This window comes from Stegastes partitus, unplaced genomic scaffold (assembly GCF_000690725.1).
Source record: "Stegastes partitus isolate 25-593 unplaced genomic scaffold, Stegastes_partitus-1.0.2 Scaffold255, whole genome shotgun sequence".
In the NCBI taxonomy this organism is placed as follows: domain Eukaryota; kingdom Metazoa; phylum Chordata; class Actinopteri; family Pomacentridae; genus Stegastes; species Stegastes partitus.
Window position 1 is genome coordinate 200,941 of NW_007577986.1, and position 21,628 is coordinate 222,568.

The 21,628-nt window shown below is 41.0% G+C and overlaps 1 protein-coding gene across 2 annotated transcripts; it reads left to right on the forward strand.

Annotated features, from left to right (window-relative positions):
- Positions 1 to 3,510: 3,510 nt before the first annotated feature.
- Positions 3,511 to 16,723, forward strand: plekha2 (pleckstrin homology domain containing A2). Of its 2 annotated transcripts, none has more exons than XM_008282019.1 (12): positions 3,511 to 3,788; positions 6,402 to 6,562; positions 6,663 to 6,719; positions 7,143 to 7,191; positions 7,324 to 7,421; positions 9,648 to 9,779; positions 9,997 to 10,086; positions 10,174 to 10,242; positions 10,344 to 10,414; positions 12,794 to 12,857; positions 14,979 to 15,056; positions 15,203 to 16,723. In XM_008282019.1, exons 2-12 carry the CDS (start codon positions 6,422 to 6,424, stop codon positions 15,587 to 15,589), a joined length of 1,236 nt encoding a protein of 411 aa, XP_008280241.1. In that variant the 5' UTR covers positions 3,511 to 3,788; positions 6,402 to 6,421; the 3' UTR covers positions 15,590 to 16,723. The 2 variants fall into 2 exon arrangements, with proteins under 2 accessions (XP_008280241.1, XP_008280240.1); XM_008282018.1 differs by having other exon boundaries at positions 3,513 to 3,788; positions 15,200 to 16,723.
- The last annotated feature ends 4,905 nt before the right edge of the window (positions 16,724 to 21,628 follow it).

Sequence of the window (21,628 nt, forward strand, 5' to 3'; positions counted from 1 at the left end):
CCTCAGAGCACTTTAAATATGATCAGCACTGACAAGACAGATGCAAGGTTGGTCATTTGTAATAGTTTCAAATACAACATTTGCAACCACAACGCTTGTAGGATTTGTTTTACATCAGCATATTTGCATAAAGTGGACTTGATTTGCACAAAGACAAAAACAAGTAGCTGTAATTGGAGAAAATATTCCCTCCAATATTTCCCACATTAGCTAAAATAACTGCCAGCTTCTCTTTATGTACATTAAGTGAATGTGGGGCATTTATTTAGGGCCGTAGCTATCATCCAGAACGCTGATGTCATGTGACATTTCTCAGGATTCATAGAGTTTAATGGCCTCAGGAGGATGTTCTATAACAGACATAAACATACACACTGAAATGAAAGGGATGTAGTTTGGTTGGCATGTCTTCACCAGCACTGCCTGACAGTGTAGAAAAGCCTCTGAAACGACATTTAAAAGCAGCAGTTTACAGAAAATATAAGTGAACAGCTGAATGAATGAATACAATTTAAAAATGTCTGACTTTGTAAAATGCTCCTGAACTTTTATAGAGTTTGGTTTGGTGGCTAGTGAGAAACTTCTAAGGTTTAGATGTAGCAGACCGTAGTTAAAAAAAAAAAAAATCCTGGCTACAGTCCTGCTTAACATCCTTTTAATTCCTGCTTTACACTTATGTGCACAACTTTTATTTAGTTTTTTAGTACCGATTGCTTTCAGCACATCACCTGTCTAATGATCATCTCTCATGGTAGGTGCAGAAAACCACTATATGAGTGTAGAATTTTCATTTTAAAGTGTTTACAGAGATTTTTTTTTTTTTTAAAAGACTCTTTACCCTCTGTAGGACAAGCTAGTCCAGAGCTGACCAGTTTTGATCTGGACCTGGTCTAATGTGGTCTAGATCATAAAATAGGAATAAGTTGTCCTTTATTTGCATTTTCACTAATAGAATACAGAGTTAAATCAGAAACTGTGTTATATAGATCAGTTTGCCTCTCTGGCATAATTCAGTCTAGATCTAATCAGTATATATACAGTAGGTCACAAAAGTGAGTACACCCCTCACATTTCTGCAAATATTTTATTATATCTTTCTATGGGACGCCACTGAAGAAATGACACTTTGCTGCAATGTAAAGTAGTCAGTGTGCAGCTCTTACAACACTGTAACTCTGAGCTGAACTGTAGCTCCCCAGTGCTCATGCAGCCCCAGACTGTGGCACTCCCATGTTTGACTGTAGGTTTCCGCCACACACGCTTGACACCATCTGAACCAAACAAGTTTATGTTGGTCTCATCAGACCACAAGACATGGTTCCTGTAATCCAATTTGATGCAGTGTGCGGCGTATGATCTGAGCACTAACAGGCTGACCCCCCCACCCCTTCAACCTCTGCAGCAATGCAAGCAGCACTCATACGTCTGTTTTCCAAAGAAAACCTGTGGATATGACCCCAAGCACGTGCACGCAACTTCTTTGGTAGACCGTGGCGAGGCCTGTTCTGAGTGGAACCTGTCCTGTTAAACCGTTGTATGCTCTTGGCCACCGTGCTGCTGCTCAGTTTGACAATCTTCTTATAGCCTCGGTCATCTTTATGTACAGCAACTATTCTTTTATTCAGATCCTCTTACTGCTCACTGGAAGTTTAACACGGCACCTCATGGCAAAGAACTCTCTGAGAGAGTGTGAGAGCAATAACATCAAATTTAACTCACCTGCTCCCCATTCACATTTCAGACCATGTACCACTAACGAGTCACATGACACCGGGGAGGGAAAATGGCTAATTGGGCCCAATTTGGACATTTTCACTTTGGGGTGTACTCACATTTGTTGCCAACGGTTTAGACATTAATGGCTGGGTATTGAGTTATTTTGAGGGGACAGTAAATTCACACTGTTATACAAGCTGTACACTGACTACTTTACATTGTAGTAAAGCAGTGGGTGTCCAATCCTGGTCTTCGAGGGCCACAATCCTGCATGTTTTAGATGTTTCCCTCTTCCAACACACCTGATTCAAATTATCAGCTCATCATCAAGCTCTGCAGAAGCCTGATAACGATCCTGATCATTTGAATCAGGTGTGCTGGAAGAGGGAAACATCTAAAACATGCAGGATTGTGGCCCTCGAAGACCAGGATTGGACACCCCCTGTAGTAAAGTGTCACTTCTTTAGTGTTGTCCCATGAAAAGATATTATAAAATATTTGCGGAAACGTGACTTTTGTGACCTACTGTATACATACTGGTTAAATCTAGACTAGATTATGCCAAACTGATCTATATAACACAGTTTCTGATTGGTTAACTCTGTATTCTATTTGTAAAGAATTCAAATAACGGACAACTCATTCCTATTTCATGATCTAGACCACATTACACCAGGTCCAGATCAAAACACTGTCTGTAAAACACAGTTTCTTATTTGTGACACCTTTATTCTGTTTGAGAAAATGGCAAAGAAAATGCTTTATTGCTTTTTTTTAATGTTATTTTTTTGGCCTTTGTGCCTTCATTGGATAGTGTTAGTGAGAGAGAGAGAGACAGGAAAGTAGGGGAGAAGAATGGGGGGAGGACATGTGGGAAAGGGTCATGCGGAGGATTCGAATTCATGACCTCCACATTGGGACTGGAGCCCTGCACATGGGCCGCCAGCTCAACCAGGTGAGCTATAGCAGCGCCCCTTTATTGCTTTTTTTTTGCATGTTGATCACATTAGATCAGATNTTTTTTTTTGCATGTTGATCACATTAGATCAGATCCCGCTTTAAGACCACTATATACAGACTGGTCAGCTCTAGAATCCATTATTTTAAAGGCCATAAAGGCCCTCAAGCTGCATACTGACTACTATACAGTGTAGAAAAGCATCATTTCTTCAGTCGTGTCCCATGAAAAGATAAAAATATTTGCAGGAATGTGAGGGGTGTACTCACTTTTGTGACAGACACACAAAGCTGAATACACAAATCACAAAGTTGAGAGTGAGTGTTAGACATCATAATACAGTTTTACATGATTAAAATGTGGGGGAAAGGAGAGTCTGACACTCAGCCTGTAAGTTGAGTTCCTTTAACTTGTCCTTTAACTGGCAAATCTAAAGCCTACTTCAGCTCAGCTCTTCTGTTGAAACCACCTGATTCAGCTGAGTGTGTGTCTGTGTGTTTGACCCAGTTCTCAAGTTGCCACCTGAGAAAACTAGAGATAACGTATCGCATGCGGTTGCAGACAGAGAAACGCAGCATTTACTTCTATTTTTTTTTTTCTTTTCTTTTCTTTTTTATTTTTTTGGAAAAGCTTCAATAAAAACACGCCTGGTGTCTGTCAAGGGGGGAAAGAAGTAAGCAAGAGGCCAAAGTTGCATCGCTCAGGCTGTTGTAATTATACAAATGGAGGTTAAAGAAGGACAGACGAGCCTGTTGAACTCAGCTTCCTCATCTGAGAGCTGAGCAGCAGCAGCAGCAGAGGAGGAGGAGGAGGAGGAGGAGGAGGAGGAGGACCCGGCCGGAGGACGCATAGATCACATCCGGGGCTGGTTTATTCTAATAACGAAACGTCCAACCCGGAAAAAAAGAGAAGACTTCTGTAATCCGAGCGCACAAACAAACAGGCGAGAGTGCGACAGTCTCATGCACGCCGGTTTTGTAGATGTCCGCCGTTTGGAAAAGTTGTTAAAAACTTTGCGTAAAACATGCGCGTATTTACCAAAGTCGGCGCTCTCCTCTGCTCTTCGTAGCCCTGCGGGGCGCTGGCTGTGGCGCACACTGAGTCTCCACAGCGGGTGAGTAGACAGTCGACAGGGACACTGTGGCTGTGTGTGTGTTGCCCCATGCATGCCTGTGTGTGTGTGTGTGTGTGTGTGTGCGGGTGTGTGCGGATGGTACAGTAGGTGTGGCAGGCCGCTGAGTCGTTGGATCTGGTGAGTCAGTGCAGGTCATCTGAGCTGAACAAATGTAATGTCAGTCAGGTGTTGCTGAGTAACGCTGCCTGGTCACATTTTTAAACTTTTCATTGCATGCTCATAATCACGTTGTACATGACCGTGGCCATCAGACTGCTTACAGTTAACAGCTAAGTTTTAGGATCAACTAATCAAACTGTCATTCTCTAGATTACATGAGGTCCATCGGGTGTTGAAAAAGGTCTGTCACCACTTCCCAAAACTCTTAACATTGTATAACCTCTTTTGTATAACCAACAGTCCAAAATCCCCCAAATGTTACGTTTTTTGTTCAGTTATTATAACTTTGTGCTTCCTTACTGCAATCCTCAAACTTTGGGGTCAAGATTTTACCCAGAAACCACCACATGATGACCCCAGGGCCGTGTGAAGAAGCCTGGGGGGGAGGATTTTTTGACTGACAATACAAACTGCTTCTGTTTAACAGGGATCCACCTATTTAACATGTCAAAGTCGACTTAATTGTCACAGACGGTGCTATTCAGCCTGTGGACGCAGTTATATAATGTGCTCTGGAGTGAACTTTGTCAAGTTTGGGAAGAAAGAAAAGCATTTACCAGGCAAAACAAAAGATGCTACAGTGCTGAGCTGTGTTCAGGGAAGCGAAGGATGGGCGGTGTTTGGAGTTTGACTCATTCTGTGGTTTAAGAGTTTAGATATCGCCGCCATTCTTCTGTTATGTCTCTCACAAGGCGCTGGAAGGTTACGATTTCAAATTTCTATCTGAAACCTCACACGCCACAGATCAGTTTGAATCTGCTCTTGAACATTCTTAGTTTCTGTTAATCTGTAAAGAGGTCGACCTTGTCCACAAGTAAAGCAGTTGTGCGCTGTAGGTGGGTTTCACTTCGTTACCCTGGATGTGGTTACAGACTTCACCTCTGATATCGCCGCTGCAATCTATACATCATGTTCTGCCCTCATACACGCAAACTCTGTCGACGTTAATTGCTGTCTGGGTGTGATTCTGAAACATTTCAAAGCCTGTGTTCTTGGAAACTGTGCTAAACAGTCTAAATTATATTTATTGGTAAAGTTTAGCTGAAGATGCCACAACCTCACCGCTGTTTCTCCCTGTAATGGTTAAACCAGATGTTTTCTGGTTTGTGTGTGTGTGTGTGTGTGTGTGTGTGTGGAGTGTGCCAGTCTCACTGTTGGTATCTGTGTGACCTCTGCGGCATCATTTGCACTTTTCCATTGCACCCGGAGTTTCTGCAGAACTCTTCTGTAACTTTGACCTATTTCAATGGCAGAAGAAAACATGCATCACCAGCTCAAGCCACAAATTTTTCAAAGCAGTTTCAAAACGAAGTTTCGACTTCAAAATATTTCCACAGGAGTCGCACCAGCACGGTGAAGATGCAGCCTGGCATTCTCTCGTGTTTGTGTTGTGCTCTGTTTGGTGACGTGTGCGAAAGCTTTCATGGAAATGTTGATAATTTCCATCTTCTGAAAGCCAAGACAGTGCTGTAAAAGTATTGGCAGAAGGGGGCAGCCAACCAGTCCTGATTATATATTTTATGTGACAGTCACGTTATAATTTTTCTTCTTATGTAAAAAAAAAAAAAGAGAGAGAAAAAAAATCAGTCACAGATGTGGCCTAGTTAGCCACCACATTACCTTTGTGGCCATATTGCGTTCAGGTCCGTTCATAAATTCAGATATCTGGAAAAGTAAAGGCTTGTGAAGTGGAAAATGTGCACTAGATCTGATTTAGATTTGATTTTTTAATTTTTGTTTGGTATTTTGTGCATCCAACATTTGTCATTGTGATCACTTCACGTCTCTTCTGCTCAGATGCAAAAGAAACAACATTCCAACTGACAGCTTCCCCCTGCAACTTAAATGGAGCCAGAAACCCCTCCTAAAATTAAAAACAACTTTTAATTTACTGTGAGGTGCCAATTAATTCAATCCCATTGGAAAGCCAAAAGTACTGAAATATCATCAGCATGTCTGAGCCCAATAGGTCTTGATTGTGTTGAGGAATCAGCCAGCAGCTCGGTGACTCACATTCATGGCATCATTATAATGAACACATCTCAGCAGCTCTGTCCCCCCTTTCTCTCCTCTCCGTCTCCCTCCCTCTCCTCCCTCTCCTCTCTCTTCTCTGGCCAGTGGAAATGTGCGTGTGTGCAGATCTTGAGTGCAGTCTGTAATTTTTGGCTGTGGTGGAGGGCCTCAGCTCAGCCTCAGGCTTCAGGGTTTGCTGCTCAGCCTCAATCACGTCACATGAAAAACTGCTGAGTGCGAGTGGGTCTCTTTCTTCCTCTGTGTGTGTGTGTGTGTGTGTATTTGAACACTAAATGAAAGATGGTTTATCCTCCACATCTGCCTGTCTTTGCCTTTTTGTCCTATTAGTCTGCCTGCTTCTGTTGCTCCCTCCATATTTCGCCTCTCATTGTCCACCTCGCTTGTGTCTCTCTCGCTCAGTGATATGTGATAGCGACAGCATGCCGTACGTGGATCGGCTGAACCGTGTGTGCGGCTTCCTAGATATCGAAGAGAAGGAGAACAGCTGCCGTTTCCAGAGACGATATTTCATCCTCGACACGCAGGGAAATGCTCTGCTGTGGTATATGGACAACCCTCAGGTTCATACATGCATGACACACACTTGCACAAACAGCAAGAGGAAATGTAACCTTGGACTCTGAGCCAATGACGAGTCCGTGTGTTTGTGTTTGCATGCAGAATCTGCCCAGTGGAGCCAGTTTTGTCGGCAGCCTGAGATTAACTTACATCTCTAAGGTAAACCACTCTCTCGTCTGCCTGTCATTTCCCTCGGCTGTGCGCTGTAGTTACATAAAGTCCCTTGAACTGAACAAGCCTAGACGTTCGAGCTGTGTGGACACAGGAATTCACAGAATGCACACGAATAACATGCAGATTCATTCAAGAGTTTCCAGATACACAAGATCTCAGAGTTATCTGTTGTTATAGTTAATGGTCACATGCAGCCGCAGAGCTGGAGCAGACGTTGTGAAGTTTTCCAGATGTCGCTCGCTGAGCTAACCAAAGATAATGACATCTGGCTTCATTGCACCGTAGCGCTGACAGCTCCTCCCTGGACGTGAAACATATGAATCTTCTTCTCTTCTCTTCTCTTCTCTTCTCTTCTCTTCTCTTCTCTTCTCTTCTCTTCTCTTCTCTTCTCTTCTCACCTCCTCTCAGGTGAGTGAAGCTACAGGGAAGCAAAAGCCCAAGACAGAGTTCTGCTTTGGTGAGTTTTCCAGGGAAACACAGTCATGCTGATGCAGTAACATGCAGTCACAATGACTGTATTCACACATGTGATAGAATGGTATAATGTGGTTACTGTGGATAATCATGATGCCGATGTCTATTTCTGCAGTCATTAATGCAGTATCACGGCGGTACTTCCTCCAAGCCAACGATGTGACTGACATGAAGGACTGGGTGGCTGCTCTCAACAGGGCCAGCAAGATCACTGTGAGTGCAACCCACATGCCTGCACACATACTTGATGTTATATCAACATGTGTTTGTCTAATGAGCAGGGAGATAACGCCTAAACTAGCGGTTATTGATGGGGGATTTGTTTCCACCTGAGTGCAGGAAGCTGCAATTTGCGGTGGAAAGACTGAAACCAGTCCGGCCCAGGCGTACACTGATGCCAGAACATTGCCCACAAATACCCTCTCGCACACTTTGTGAATGAGGAAATTGTGAATGTGCAAGAAGATGAGTGATAGCAGACGCACACATCACTGTGGTGAAGGTGTCAACATTCAGTGGGAACATTTGCATAATATCTGTATGTGCAGTCTGAGCAATGACAGAGGCTTTGTTGACCGCTGACGTCCAGATGTGTGATGACGGCAGGTGAAAGAGACACAGTAACACTCTGTCTCTTTCACCTGCACACTGACACAGGAAGCAGCGCTGCTCACGCTCTCTTTCACTTCCCCATCAAGGGAAGGGCTGCTCTGCCGCGCTCTCTGAACTTCCTTGGCCTCGATGAAACGTGTGAAAACACAGAAAAGTAAAATGCTAACTAAGGAAAACTTAAAATGATTTAAAATGGATCCTTCAAATGATCAGATTATTTTTCTTCCTCAGCCACATTAAGGTGGATGAGGTTGTATTTTTAGCATTTAGTTGGCAGAACCCAGTTATACTTTGAATATTTAGTCAACACTCGGTTGCCACTGTTTCGGTACACGTTGCTTCAAATAGTAGAATTTGTTATAATCCTGCAGTAAATCCGACTTTTATGAAGGTTGTACAGTTTTTGTTAAAGCTGTTCTGATGATGACCCCACCATATGATCAGTTTGGAGGCTGCTGCTGAACTGTTGTGCATTATCTGTTTAAACAATTTGGTCTCCATGTCTACCAACAATGGTCGGCTAAATAACAGCCACAACATTAAAACCACCATCATAATATTGTGTCAGTCACGCTTGTGCAGACAAAACATGTCTGAATCCTTTGTGTCCTGTCGACCTCCTGACTAGACTTCACATCCGACCATCGCTTCAGGCTCTTGGTCATGTTCCTCGAGCCAATGCTTGAGCAATTTTTGCAATATGTTGGGGTGCATTGTCCTTCTGGAGGAGGCTGCTGCTGCTGTCTTGTTGCCTTACATTGCATTATCTCAAGATGATCGGTGTTGTTCACTTCACCTCTCACTGGTTTTAATGTTGCAGCTGAATGTGTAATGCAACACTGCAGCATTGTATGTCTTCTTTTTTCTTTTTTTGCCTTCCAAAAGATACAAATATCCACCACATACTACATATACAATGCATTTTAAAAATATTTGTTAAGTTTCTAATGGAAACAAGTACAGCTTTCATAACAAAGCACTTTACAGCTTTTCACTGTATTGTGCATTAGAACACACAGAACCACACAAGCAGGATGTTTCAATAAAAAAACATCCAGAGCAGAACCTGACCGATACTGGATTTTTGGGGCCGATACCAACTGTATAGTGCAGGAAATTATGATGTTGATATATCAACCAACATTGTTTAATATTGATTTTATAGTGGTTTTATATTTAAAAGGTTCATGAGGTCATTGTTTATTAACTTTCCAGCCGAGCATTTTGCAAAAATGACTCCGCACCACTCGACTACATGTGCTGCAGACAGTGATGTGAGCATTGTAAAGAATGGAGTCGAGCTGCTCTGCTGCTGGACAAACTCTATGATGAGACAGTTCCTTAATTACACCAAGCATCTTATTCTGTAACATCTATAAAATATAGTTTTAGCATCAGGCAACGTATATGCCAATACCAGTATATCTGTGACAGGCAAATACGGTCCAATAATATCAGTCACCTGATACTGCACTGCAAAAAAGGGTAGCCCAAATATAAGACATAAACACTAAATTTAAGAAGAAAATGACTTAAAACTAGTAAAACTATCTGCCCATGCATCAAGTCAATTTTACTGGATAAGAAATCTTGAAATAAGATTTTTAATGCTTAAGTTAAGATTGTACTGTAAAATGAGTAGCTAACTTTTAAAACAAGCAAAATTATCGACTGTGTCTAAAAATAAGATTTTAAATCTTGGCAAATCCCAGATTATTTACAGTGTGTCAGTCAGGCTTTAATCAAGAGCCCCAGATGAAATTAAACGACTTGCTCCTCTCCACTTGCTTAAGTCTGTTTTGTTAATATTATCCCATCGGTTCACAGGTTCCTAAGTCCTGCCCTGCACCTCTGAGGTCTGATGTGACCGCAGTGATCCGTGACACTCAGAAAGGGAAGAGACAACAGGCCTACAAGACCGAGATCATTGGCGGTGTGGTGGTGCACACTCCCATCCAGGTAAACAAAGCTAAAACTAACCCGGTTACTATCATAACACTGCCAACAGAGATTCTCATGAGGCCAGGACTTTGAAAATCTGGTTGAACCCTTTATTTAAAAAACAAAAATAGCACTATCTTCCATTTGCGTTCACAAGCGTGTGTAGGCTGAGATATCTGATGCCGGTGGTCACTGTGACCATGATAGTGAAGGCGGTTGTGATGAAACGTTTCAGAATGAGAGTGAAGACACCGAAGGGAGAGAGAGGAAGGGCAACAGGCCGGGCGTGCTGAGATGTGGTTACTGTGTTAAACAAGGAAATGTGGTGAGTGTGCAGCAACCTAAAACCGATTAACTGTGTGCCTGACTAAAAACAGCGCGTGTGGAAACTGTTCTGTGGTGTGCGTTTCAGAGAAAGAGCTGGAAGAGGCGGTTTTTCGTCCTGGATGACAACGCCGTCAGCTACTACAAGTCCGAGAGTGTATGAGCCAGACTTTTTGTTTTTGTTTTTGTTTTGCTGTCTCCCGCTGATCCTTACGACTCACTGTGGTCTTTGTCTCCTCGTGTCTGCATGTCTCCCAGGACAAGGAGCCTCTTCGAGCTGTTCCACTGAGGGACATTCAGAAGGTCCATGAATGTCTCGTCAAGTCCGGGTGAGTCAACTTTGAATCAGATTCTCCCACCATTTTGCTTTTTCTCCCATCTATCTAGTATGGATGAACATAAACAAGTGTATCCTCCGTAGTGTTTCATCAGCTTTCACCAGATTTGTTGTTTAGTGCAGGTTGAAGCTTCTCTCATGTTGTGCAGGTTGAAGCTTCTCTCATGTTGTGCAGGTGCGAGCTTCCCCTCATGATTAGATATGAAGAGTTCAGATAACTCCATCTTCACAAACCTTCAGAAAACCCACTTTTCTATCGTCTCAATCTACCTTATCTCTAATTTTGTCACATCATTTCCACTGCGTCACATCCACTCAACTTCACTTTGATTGAAATTTACTAAAACAAACAAAAACAACAACAAAAGTTTTCTGAAAATCTACAAAAATGGAATTATCTGTTTTTGCAAATTAACTCCTCATATTGAAGCACAGTGCGTGACTTGACAGTAGAGGGAAAGTGACCAACTGAAGTCAGGGACTATCTTAAAAACACATGCAATATCAGATTTTTTCTTAATACTTTACTTAAATTTTTTGCAGACATTACAAACTAATGGTCTTACTGTTTAGAGCTTCCCTTGCTGTTTGCACCAGCTCCATTATTAAACTAGTGCTCTCAAACTCTGACCTGGAAAATGTGATTCATGCACGACTACTCTATCTCCCTCCTTTCTGGCTTCTACCAAAAGTCACTCTCTTGCCTCTGGCTTGGCTTCTGGTCTGGTTTCAGCAGAAGACATCACATCATCTGAATCCTGGCTTCTCTCTACTGGCTCCCTGCTCATTTTAGAGTTAATCTATGCTTTATGAGGTTTTCCCTTCCTTCAGTGTGTTATGGCTTTTTTATGCACGTAAAAGGTCTGCAAACATACAAAGCCCAAAGTCCACCTCAAAGGGAGTTATTCTCACCCACAGTTTTTTTTTTTTTTAACCTGTGTTTCTTAGCAGCCTGAAACAACTCGTTTGAAGTGCATGCTTTTCCTCTGTTACTTATCTATGTCATCATGCCACACATTTGCATAATTGCAGCCTCGCGGTTAGTTCGGAACACCCAACAAAGAATGAACAGTTTCCTCGCAGTCTGCTATTATGTCATCACTTTGGCCAGTCCTGCTACGCTGTATCCCTGCGTTTAGAGATCTGGGGTTACGGTAAATAAGCAGAATTGGATCACTTCATTAGCTAGCTGACCAATCAGAGCAGACTTGGCTTTTTGGGAGGAGGGGTCTTAAAGAGACAGGGACTACAACAGAGCGTTCAAAGAGGTGCTGGAGCAATGTACAGCATCAGAAAATGTGTTTTTTTTTTAACATTCAAGCACCATAACATATAAGGTATACCCTAAAAAAAACCCTAAATGTGTACAATATGGAGTCGTTATGACTTTACTGATGACTTACATAGTAGTAACGTTGATCCCCATATGAGCCACGTTAAAGGTGCTGGATAAATAAAGTTATATTAAATAAAACTATTTTTTAGTTTTGTCATTTTCATCATAGAAACTTCAACCCAACTTTCTTTTTTTTAAGAAATCCCACACCACGACCCTATGTTTTCTCACTATTAACCATTTATGGGGCAAGTGATCATATTTGGTAACTTCCTTGGACATTCAATACGCCCACCCTGTGCCTCTCCTTGAGTTTGAAGAACCATGTGCACTTTGATTTAGTTTTTTATATTCGTATCAACATCACTACCTTTCGAAAAATATCACTAAACAAATGCTCCAGGCACTTTATAAACGCTGTGTTACTGGTTTGCCTTGAACTCCACTTTGATTTACTTTTTTTCAGATTAGTGCTAAAACCACTACCCCAAGAAAAATGTCACTAAATGAACTTGCCAAGTGCTTTATAAATGTTATACTGGTTGTGTGTCATTACCTCAAACTAAAATGTTTCTAAATAAATGGGGTTTTTTGCATTTTGTTTCTTTTATTTATTAGAAATTCACTTTTTTTAAACCGTAGACGGCCAAGTTACCATCTATGGTAACTTTATTCATCTTGATTTGCAACTTTTTTTTTTTTTGAAGCCACAAAAGTAAAAATATCTTGAAATATCCTTCAATAACAGGGTTGAAATTGTAATTTTCCAAGTATTTCAAGGAGTGCCCTATAAAGGGTTAAGACCCTCGTCCCCACTATTGATTCTCATTAACAGTTTCCTCGTTTAAACTTAAAGGTGAGCTTCAGTTACAAATAGTACTTTATTTTATTAATTTTTGGTACATGGTTAAAATATGATCTATCTCCTATATATGAGGAACACAGAAACAATACAAAATGACTTCTACTTTCTGCCTCTTCCTATAGCCACTGTAGGTTAATCTGAGATCTTTTTCCCATTTCTGTGTCTGTCAGGGACCTCCTGCTGAGAGACAACCTGTTTGAGATCATCACCAGCTCCAGAACTTTCTACATTCAGGTAAGATTTCTTTCTCCTGTACTTTGTTTATTTTACAGTATCTCAGGCAGAAGGATGCCCCTTGTTGTATTTTTAGACACTTGAGTAAGAACAGAGGTCTGTATTTCCAGGTGCGCTGGTCCTGATGTTTTGAAATGTTTCCTCTGAATGCTCTGCTGCTGATGTGTGGCACAGGCTCTTTTTTTAGGACCATGAAAAGTTTGTTTTTGTGAAATGGGCACAGCCATCTGTAACCATAACAACAATAATATCCTGTTCCTCCCCCCTGGGAGAACAGCTGACTGAGGCTCAGATCAGATAGGAAGTACTGGGAGACACAGAGCCAGAGAGGGCCTCAAACACCAGCGCTTTTATGTTTGTCTGTGCAGGGGGAAAAAAGGAAGTGTGACAAACATTAGTAAACTGAAATAAACAACAACTGAATAACTCAAATCATTACCAAAATTAAATGTTATCTCTAACTTAAATCAAATTTGTCTGAGATATGCGGCAAAAATGGCAAAAAAAGACCCTGAATGTAAAAGGTTGTCTAGCTGACGTTTGAGCTCATCTTCATTTTGAAACATAAAGACAAACAGTTCTATAAAATACAGTTACTACAATGATTATTTTCATTATTTAATAATGTTCAACTATTGTCCACTCTGAATACAGCAGCAAATGATTTGAAACCCTGGAACCCTTGATTGAGGTTCAGTGCAATTCTCTATATGATTAATCAATTGCCAAAACAGACACCGATTAATTCTTTCAATCAACTAATTGATTAGTTGACTAATATTAATGGGTGGGCAGATTGGGGCAATATATGTAGGTAGATCCATAGGTAGTTGTTTTTATCTATGGCCAACATAAACACTGATGTCAGACTCTAGCTAAAGGCAACAATCATTACTTTTGTTATGATCAAGCACCACCAGTGCTACTTGGGGCTTGGTCAAAACTTGTTATCAAAAGATATATATATATATATTTAGTCTTTTCAGTAAACTATACACATGATCATAAATGAAAATGTACATCCACCATGTATGTCATGGAAGTCTTGAGTTTGGCTCCTTGACCTCTGAGAAAATATTGACCTGCAATAAATCTATAAAAGAACCAAAATGAATGAAAGACACACATTACAGTCATTCCAAATACCAGCCTACTTACATCAAATCAACCACTGTGTCTTCTCCCCACTCAGTTGCACATGAAATGAACAGCAGCATGCACCACTGAGTAAACCCCTGAAACAAAGAGCGTGCAGCGCGCCAAACAAATTTCCCTCATGTTCACAATCCAATCTGAGTGCCACAATCAAAATTGGACGAGCCCCCACTTTGTCACAACCCAGCAAATAGGTTGTGGCAAAAGAGGGGAGACGACACAGGTGTTGTCATATTTTAACGTAAAGTTTTATTAATTGGTTAAATTAATTTATTTAAAGTGAGATGTGTATGTCAGTGATATCAGTCGTGTAGGTGCAGATGTCTGGATGCCTGGGTGTGATGTGGTGCAAGGTGTTGTCGGATGTGAGAACCAAACCAAAATAACACAAACCACAATTCACGGGCATGAGGAGGAGAGAGAGAACAAGCTAAGGGGTTGGCCCTTTTGTAGCCTGGGAGCGCTGCCCAAGCGCGCCACGTAGTTAAGACCGCCCACTCCAGCGGTCCAGGGACCTGAGGCAGCAAAGCACAGTCCAGAAAACTAATGTGTTCCACCAATATAGTAGGGGGCCATCACAACAGAAAATGAAGAGTTAAAGGAGTCCTTGGAAACTGAAGACTGTCATGATATAGATGGTCTTTACAAGTGTATGTAAACTTGTGCTCCTAACACATATGGTTTGGGTAAATATCACATGAGAGTAAACGCCCTGAGCAGCAAGTGTTCCTGAACAGGAACCATCCTCTGCATGTCAGTCCTCTGCTCTCCTTCCACAAATTCCCTGTGTCTATGAAATAGAGGGGAAAAACGACAGCCAAACTAAGTTTATATATACTATAAATATTAAATATCCTTTAAAATAAGATCAGCAGGTGTTATAGAACAGGTGCAACTGCTGGTGGGACAATAAAGGCAGACATGCTGCTCTGTGAGTCTTCATCTTCTGCTAACTTTACTCTACAGACGGACTCTCCAGAGGAGATGCATGATTGGATCAGGGACATTGAGATGAAGATCCAGGATTTCAGAGGTCCCTCGAAGGTAACTTTGTCTTATCCAAGTCTTCCTTCTGGGGAAAGATTCCTTCAAACAAATAATTACTCTTTTTTTCTGGCTATATGTTGGAAGAACACTGGAAAACTCTTGTTAATGATTTATAACTGTGCTGTTTGTTTCTCTAATAGCAGGGCTTCTTATTCAAACGTTCATCTTCTCTCTACCGGAGTCACGCCTCCTCTGCGTCTCGCGGTCAGCAGAGTGATGAGCGCAGACCTGCACTGGTCAAGTCCTGCTCCGTGGCACCGGGCTGGCAGCCCTGGACGCCCGTCCCTCAGTGCGAGGCCTCCATCATGGATACAGAGGACGGAGACAGCGCGTTCAGCTCCGTGCGCACTCTGTCTTCTCTGTCCTCCTCCTCCTCATCCGCCTCCTCCTCATCCAACTCCCTGATCCTCACAGCGTCGGCAGATGCGGCCAGCGGGCGTCGGAGGCATCGCTCGCAGCCTCAGGCTCACACCAGCTGCAGCTTCCCCTTTAGCCTGGACGACGACAGCATCCGCACCACAGACGTCTAGTTCAGAGGTCTGCCCAGACTCCTGCGTGGACTAAAGTGTTGGTACCTGTTTTAAAATGAATGTGACTGGCAGTTGTGTTCCCTGCTAATGAAGTGACACTGTGACCGTCTGCCTCAATGCCATGACATGAGATTGGGGCCCCCTGCTGGTGGTGCAGCTGCTTTGCAGAAGAAGGACGCACCCAGCTGAAGGAAGGCGCAGTGTTAGTGGTTCACAGGACTGTGAAAAGGTATGATGGAGATATTTTTAGTCCAACTTCCTCTGAAAACTTGAATAATCTTGTTAATTGTTCTTGCAGACCTAAAAATTATGGCACATGCTTTTGATTTGTTGCACTCGGCTGCCACCGGACTCCCCAGGATTTTTGTTTTCACCCTTTGGGCTAGAAGTATTCACAAAGTATTTAATGGCATTTTAACACATTGGTATCCATATTTTTTTTACACAAAGCTTATTTTCACCACATGCATTTAAATATACTGGACAGCATTAGTTTCCGTTGGGAGCAGCAGTGTTTTTCCTTCTTTTTTTTCTCATACACACATTATGTGAAAAGCCACACGTCAGATTTAGGTTAATAATAATAATTAAACAAGCATTTTATTCCTAACACCTTGTTTGCGCTATGCTTTGAAAAGGACCTTTTATCCTTTTGCTTAAAGATCAATTGTCAGGAAACTGTGACTCCTCTGTTGGGTTTTAACAGGTACCATAACGATACTGCAGTGTTTTCATGGTACTTGTTGTAATATGTCATTCCAGTCTCAAAGTTCAGCTCGTCACTTGGTAAATGTGATATTTTTGTTATTGCAGCATTATGTGGAAAGACTTGCCACTACTTTTTGTAATTGAACTGTAATTCTGCACTTTGCATTTCTTGTTTTTATTTGCGTTTTTTTTCATGTTTTGGTCATAGCTCTTGCCGAAGATACTACAGGTTCTTTTGTATCGATGTCTCGCGTACTTTTGAGTTGTTACACCAGTAGTTTTAGCTCCTCTTAGGTTCACCTCAAGGCTTCATTGATGTGGTACCGTGTTCATTCCTGTTTGCGTTTTCTGAAGCTGTGTGCACTTATCTGCCTGCGTATTATGTTAAAGTACTTCCTTGTACATTAAATGATGCTTTTTATTGTCTTGTTTGAGCATTTTTGATCAAGTTAGGATTGATTTCTTGTGTTAAAGTCCACACAAAAGAACCTGAAAGAGTTTTATGAACTACGTTTTGATAGAAGTGATGTCAATAGGACTTTAAACTTTTATGTGTTTTCTCTCTAAAGGGCAAAAAGAAAAAAAAAACCTGCCAGACATGCAAAGGGTCAGGGTGAACAGATTTGCCCTTTAACACTGTCACCTTCAGCACACGCACGGCGTAAAGTCACAAACACAAGCTTACACATGCACATCGAGTGGCTGGAGGCTCTGTTAAGTGAAGTGTTTCACACATCTAGTGCAAAGTCCATTAGGTAAAATGCCTAAAACTCTGTCCTGACCTCCGTCCACGTCTCCCTCTGCCTCCCAGTGCAGCTGCGTGGCTGCAGGACTGGTGAGAGTAAAATGTCTCCACTGAACAGTTTAAACTGTGGCAGTAGGTAAAAAGGCCCTCAGTGCTTGTGAAATGTCAGCTGTGTTGAAATGAGTTTTCAGTCTGTTAAAGACAGAGCTCCTCTAGGTACGGAGGGAAACCCAAGCAGAAACATGTGGAGATGATGATGACAGTGATGAAAGTTTGGGGAGGCTGGGGAAAGAAAAAATCAAATGAGGCTGATGAAGACTGAGCTTAAACCAAATGAACAAGCATCGAGCTAAGACGTAAAATCCGTACAGTCCGGTCTTCTGGTGAGTTCCTGGTTTCTAGAGTTTGCATTTTTAAGGCTGAGAAACAGAGAGATGAATGTCTGGAAATAGGACGTCACACTAGAAGCCTTCGAGGTTGAATTTCTTGTTCCTGTCTGCGCAAACATAATGTAAAGGTCACGCAGCACTTCAGTCTGACGCCTGTGAGTGACAGGCAGCTCTGAGGGCAGACAGACACACGGCTCGCCCAAATGTTAATGTTACCACATCAGTGAATCTGCACCAGATTACTGTGTGTGTGTCTCTGCCTTCTTCTGATGATGTTACACTCTGCTTCTTTTAAATGGCACAAATCATAGTCATCGCTTCCAGTACTTTGTAAAGGACGCATTCTGTTGCTTGTACGCTGGCATAAGAGACGTGTTCATGATGAAGAGGAACAAGTTGAGCTTTGAGTGCTTTTCCTTTTTTGTCTTTAGTCACATTAATGTCTTTGCTGCATATTGTTGTTCCTCTGTTTGCAGAGAAAATCCACTAGAGGGAGCTGCCAGACACATGACTTGAGTCACCACACTTTGTGCTGTGTGTCAAAACAATGAATGCAGGCAGTTGGAGGGGAAGTGAGCTCATGAAGCATCTTTCTCACTTGCAGACACTCACTTCAAATCCCAGTAAAAGTTTCACCAGAAGCTACAATGAACATTCAGTAACAATCACATGATTAAATATGACAACAATGAGCCAAACAATTCAAACAGTCAATATTTTGTTGTTGACACTGACATCACTCATCTTCAAAATAAAAGCCCTGTAATGAAATAGGGATGTCAAATCAAAACATAAAGTCATCAGATAATAAATGTAGAATCAGTGACAGATCAAACACTGCTGACTATTTTAGACCCAGTCATTAAAACAAACCATTCATGGTTAGTCGTTATGCAATTTTTTCATTTGTCTAAAAAGAATAATTGTGTCAGTTGTTCCAGCTGCTGAGTTTAATCCAAGAGTCGACAATGTTTGTGAAGCATGAAGATCCATGAAGGTGAACCCTTAAAATGTCAGAAAACCTCTGTGACTGGAGCTATAAAGAGTTTTCCAAAGTGCCTGAAGAGTTTGCCTTCATGTTAATGAGCTGATACAATTAAATTGATGCAATCAGTGTTTTAAATATTTCAAAGGATATTTCTATAAAACAAATTATGATTTCAAGTCACAGGAGTTTCTCAAGTTCATAGTGATAATTCAGATTAAACTGACAGAATTAATGAGCAGTGATGTGTTGATTTTTTTTGTCTTGGGTTTTTAGAGGGAAAAGAAAAGACCTCAGTGCGTGTGATATTACTTACCACTAAACCACTAAGTGATCTGATCTGAAGGCCCATTTACAACGAGTCAGATTATCACTGAGATTATAGAAGAGCGCAGCGTTGAACTGGGCCTGTGCAGAAAGCTGACTCTTTCTAGCATGTTTAATATGAAGTCATATTAATGTGGACCAGGTTTTCCTTCATCTGGACTCGGAGGCCCCCGTCTGGACCGCTGCCAAACCCCCACCGTCCGCTGTTCCCACATCAGACCACCTTACAAACTGGAGGCGGGGGGGTTGGAATGTATTTTGCCCTGTGTGATGTGATTGTTTGCAGAGAAATGGGTTGACCTTGCCCTCTAATGCCACACACACACACATGCACACACTCGCTCTGGCCGAGCTGGAGGTGTGTGAGACAGACCTGCTGAGTGCAGGAGGTCTGGGACCCCTTCACCACTTCCTCCAGACAGAGAACAGAGGATCCAGTCAGCTGAAGCCAGGATGGGACAATAATGAGCCTTCCAGCCGCCACCACCACCTCATTTCAGGTATTATTGAAACCGTTTTCTTCTGCTTAGGCCAAGCAGGACGAGACCAAATAATGAAGAGTTATATTCCAAAAAAGCAGCAAGCAGCTTGAAAATTAAATTAATTACTCAAAATCGAAAGATTTCCATAATAAAGATGATGCTATTTCACAACAAAATATATATTCAACTACCAACCTTCATGAACACAGTGTGTTAATAACTTCATAGTGTGTGTTGGCCTCAAGCCCAATTTTAGAAGGCCATAGAAGAAACTATTTTAAAAATTACAGAGTTAATTTTCATATAATTTAATGAGAATCAATATGAATGCAATAAAACATTTATATTAAGTTTATCATACACAACAAAAATGATTTAAACATTTTATATAGAATATTTAAATTATTAATGAATATTTGTATTATTTATTAACACCGTTTATTACTACGTGTGTTCCAGGAGACTCCTCTCTGAAGGTGGAAATAATAATAATAACAATAAAACCAGTCATAATTAGCTCTTTTCGTTAAGCTATTATCAAGCAGAATTTCTCCAAAAATGCCATTTGGGCAAATGATGAAAAAGGCAACAAATATTCATCATAAAGTTTTACAGCCTTCATGGCCACAAAAATCTGTCAAATCATTTTTGCGTTTTTCATTCATATTTTTATTATTTAGGCGACAAAGAAGAAGAGAAACGTTCAGCTGTTTGTTGGATTATATTTACACTGACTTTCGATTGTGTATTTGTGGGGAAGTTTTAGAAAACTTTCTTGGAAAATGTTATATAACGAGACAATATATATGTTTTAGGAACACATAAAACACCTCTGATTCTCAAAATGATATGAACACAAATATTAACGGAACCTTCCACGTTTTGTTGGTGTTTAAAAGCTCAGTAAAAAAAGTGAGTATTCACCGGAGAGCAGAGACTTCTTTGTTCTGTATGTGGTGAAGCAGCATGACTCACTTCTAGGGTCCTTTTCCGTAAAACATTTTTTATTTACATATAAAGTTATCAGAAAGTTTTATTATTATTATTATTATTACGTGTTTATAAAGATGATCCAATAACTAGAACACTCTGTGCCATCACGCTGGTCAGAGAGAATCTGTGTGTTTTGTTTGTTTTAGAGGAAAAAACATAAAGTCTAATCGGTAATATGGCTCAACATTTGAACGCATTCAACTCAGAACAATAAGAAGTTCATTCTCGGAAATTAAACTGAATGTTGTAACATCAAACCATTTGTCCTGCTTACTTTACCTGGGCTTTTATTTTACAAGCTTCTTATATAATTCGTCAAATTAAAGTTTTTAGAAATGTAAAGTAGCTTTTCCTCATATAAAAAATAGTTGAATTTGCATTTTGAATCGCCATGTTTAATTATTTTTATTTGGATGAGAAGTAAAAGAATTGACCTGTAGACGATAAAAGTATGAAAGTAGATGTAAAAAATAAATAAATAAAAAGACTGTAAATAAATATAATGTATGGTATAATATAGGACAGTGTAATAAACCTTTTCTCAGAGAAATGCTTGTAAAGTCGCAGCAAAACGCTGCCATGTCCTATAATATGACTCCAGTCTGATGGATTTTAGTAAAATAAGTTAGTACAACGTTGTTGCTGTTAAAGCTTTCTTTAAAAAAAAATATTGTTTGGCAAAGCATTGTTTATACAAATATAAACTTTCAATCTGCCTGATAATGAATAGAAAAATCAGAATTTATTTATTTTATAAGCTGATCTGTTTAAATTTTATACTTTTTAAGATCTGTGGCTGACGCGCAAAAATGAGCGTATAAATTGACGGTTTTATTGGTGGAGCATCAGAGTAACTGAGCATGGATGTGCACACAAACACACACTGGCACACAAATACACATACAAGGAAACACACTGGCACACTGACAAACACACGGACACACACACACTGACATACAGAGGGTACAGAGCCTGTCATTCCCAGTGGCAGCGCGCTCACTGCAGCACCCGCTTGTCGCGCTTTGCAGGAAAGGGCTGTGCACCGAGCCGTGGTAACCGGAGCTCTATCACCGGGGATTCGGATATTTGAACACGGTAAGACCTGCAATTATGAACGCTTCTCTGGAAACAAAACGTGGACACATGCAGGTGTACAACAATCGAGATATTCTCGTGCGTAAAAGCGCGCATTTACGCGCAAAATTCCCTACCGGCTATAGTACTTTACAGTATTTTGATGTAGTAGCCTATTTATTATATTATCTAATAGTCATTGTGTTTCGTTATACCCTTGGATAAAGATCATTCTAAAGATACTGTAATGTCCACCAGGCTATTTTAGAGCATGTCCAGCTGCCATTTATCTCAACACAAGCTGGTAATGTGGTCACCATCACAGGAACTCACTAT

What these genes read in the sequence shown, in the direction of transcription:
- plekha2 (XM_008282018.1), top strand. Translation starts at nt 6,422, where the DNA reads ATGCCGTACGTGGATCGGCTGAACCGTGTGTGCGGCTTCCTAGATATC. An exon ending in GAATGTCTCGTCAAGTCCGG is followed by an intron (nt 10,415 to 12,793) that starts GTGAGTCAACTT and finishes TGTGTCTGTCAG; the next exon opens with GGACCTCCTGCTGAGAGACA. An exon ending in ATTTCAGAGGTCCCTCGAAG is followed by an intron (nt 15,057 to 15,199) that starts GTAACTTTGTCT and finishes TTTCTCTAATAG; the next exon opens with CAGGGCTTCTTATTCAAACG.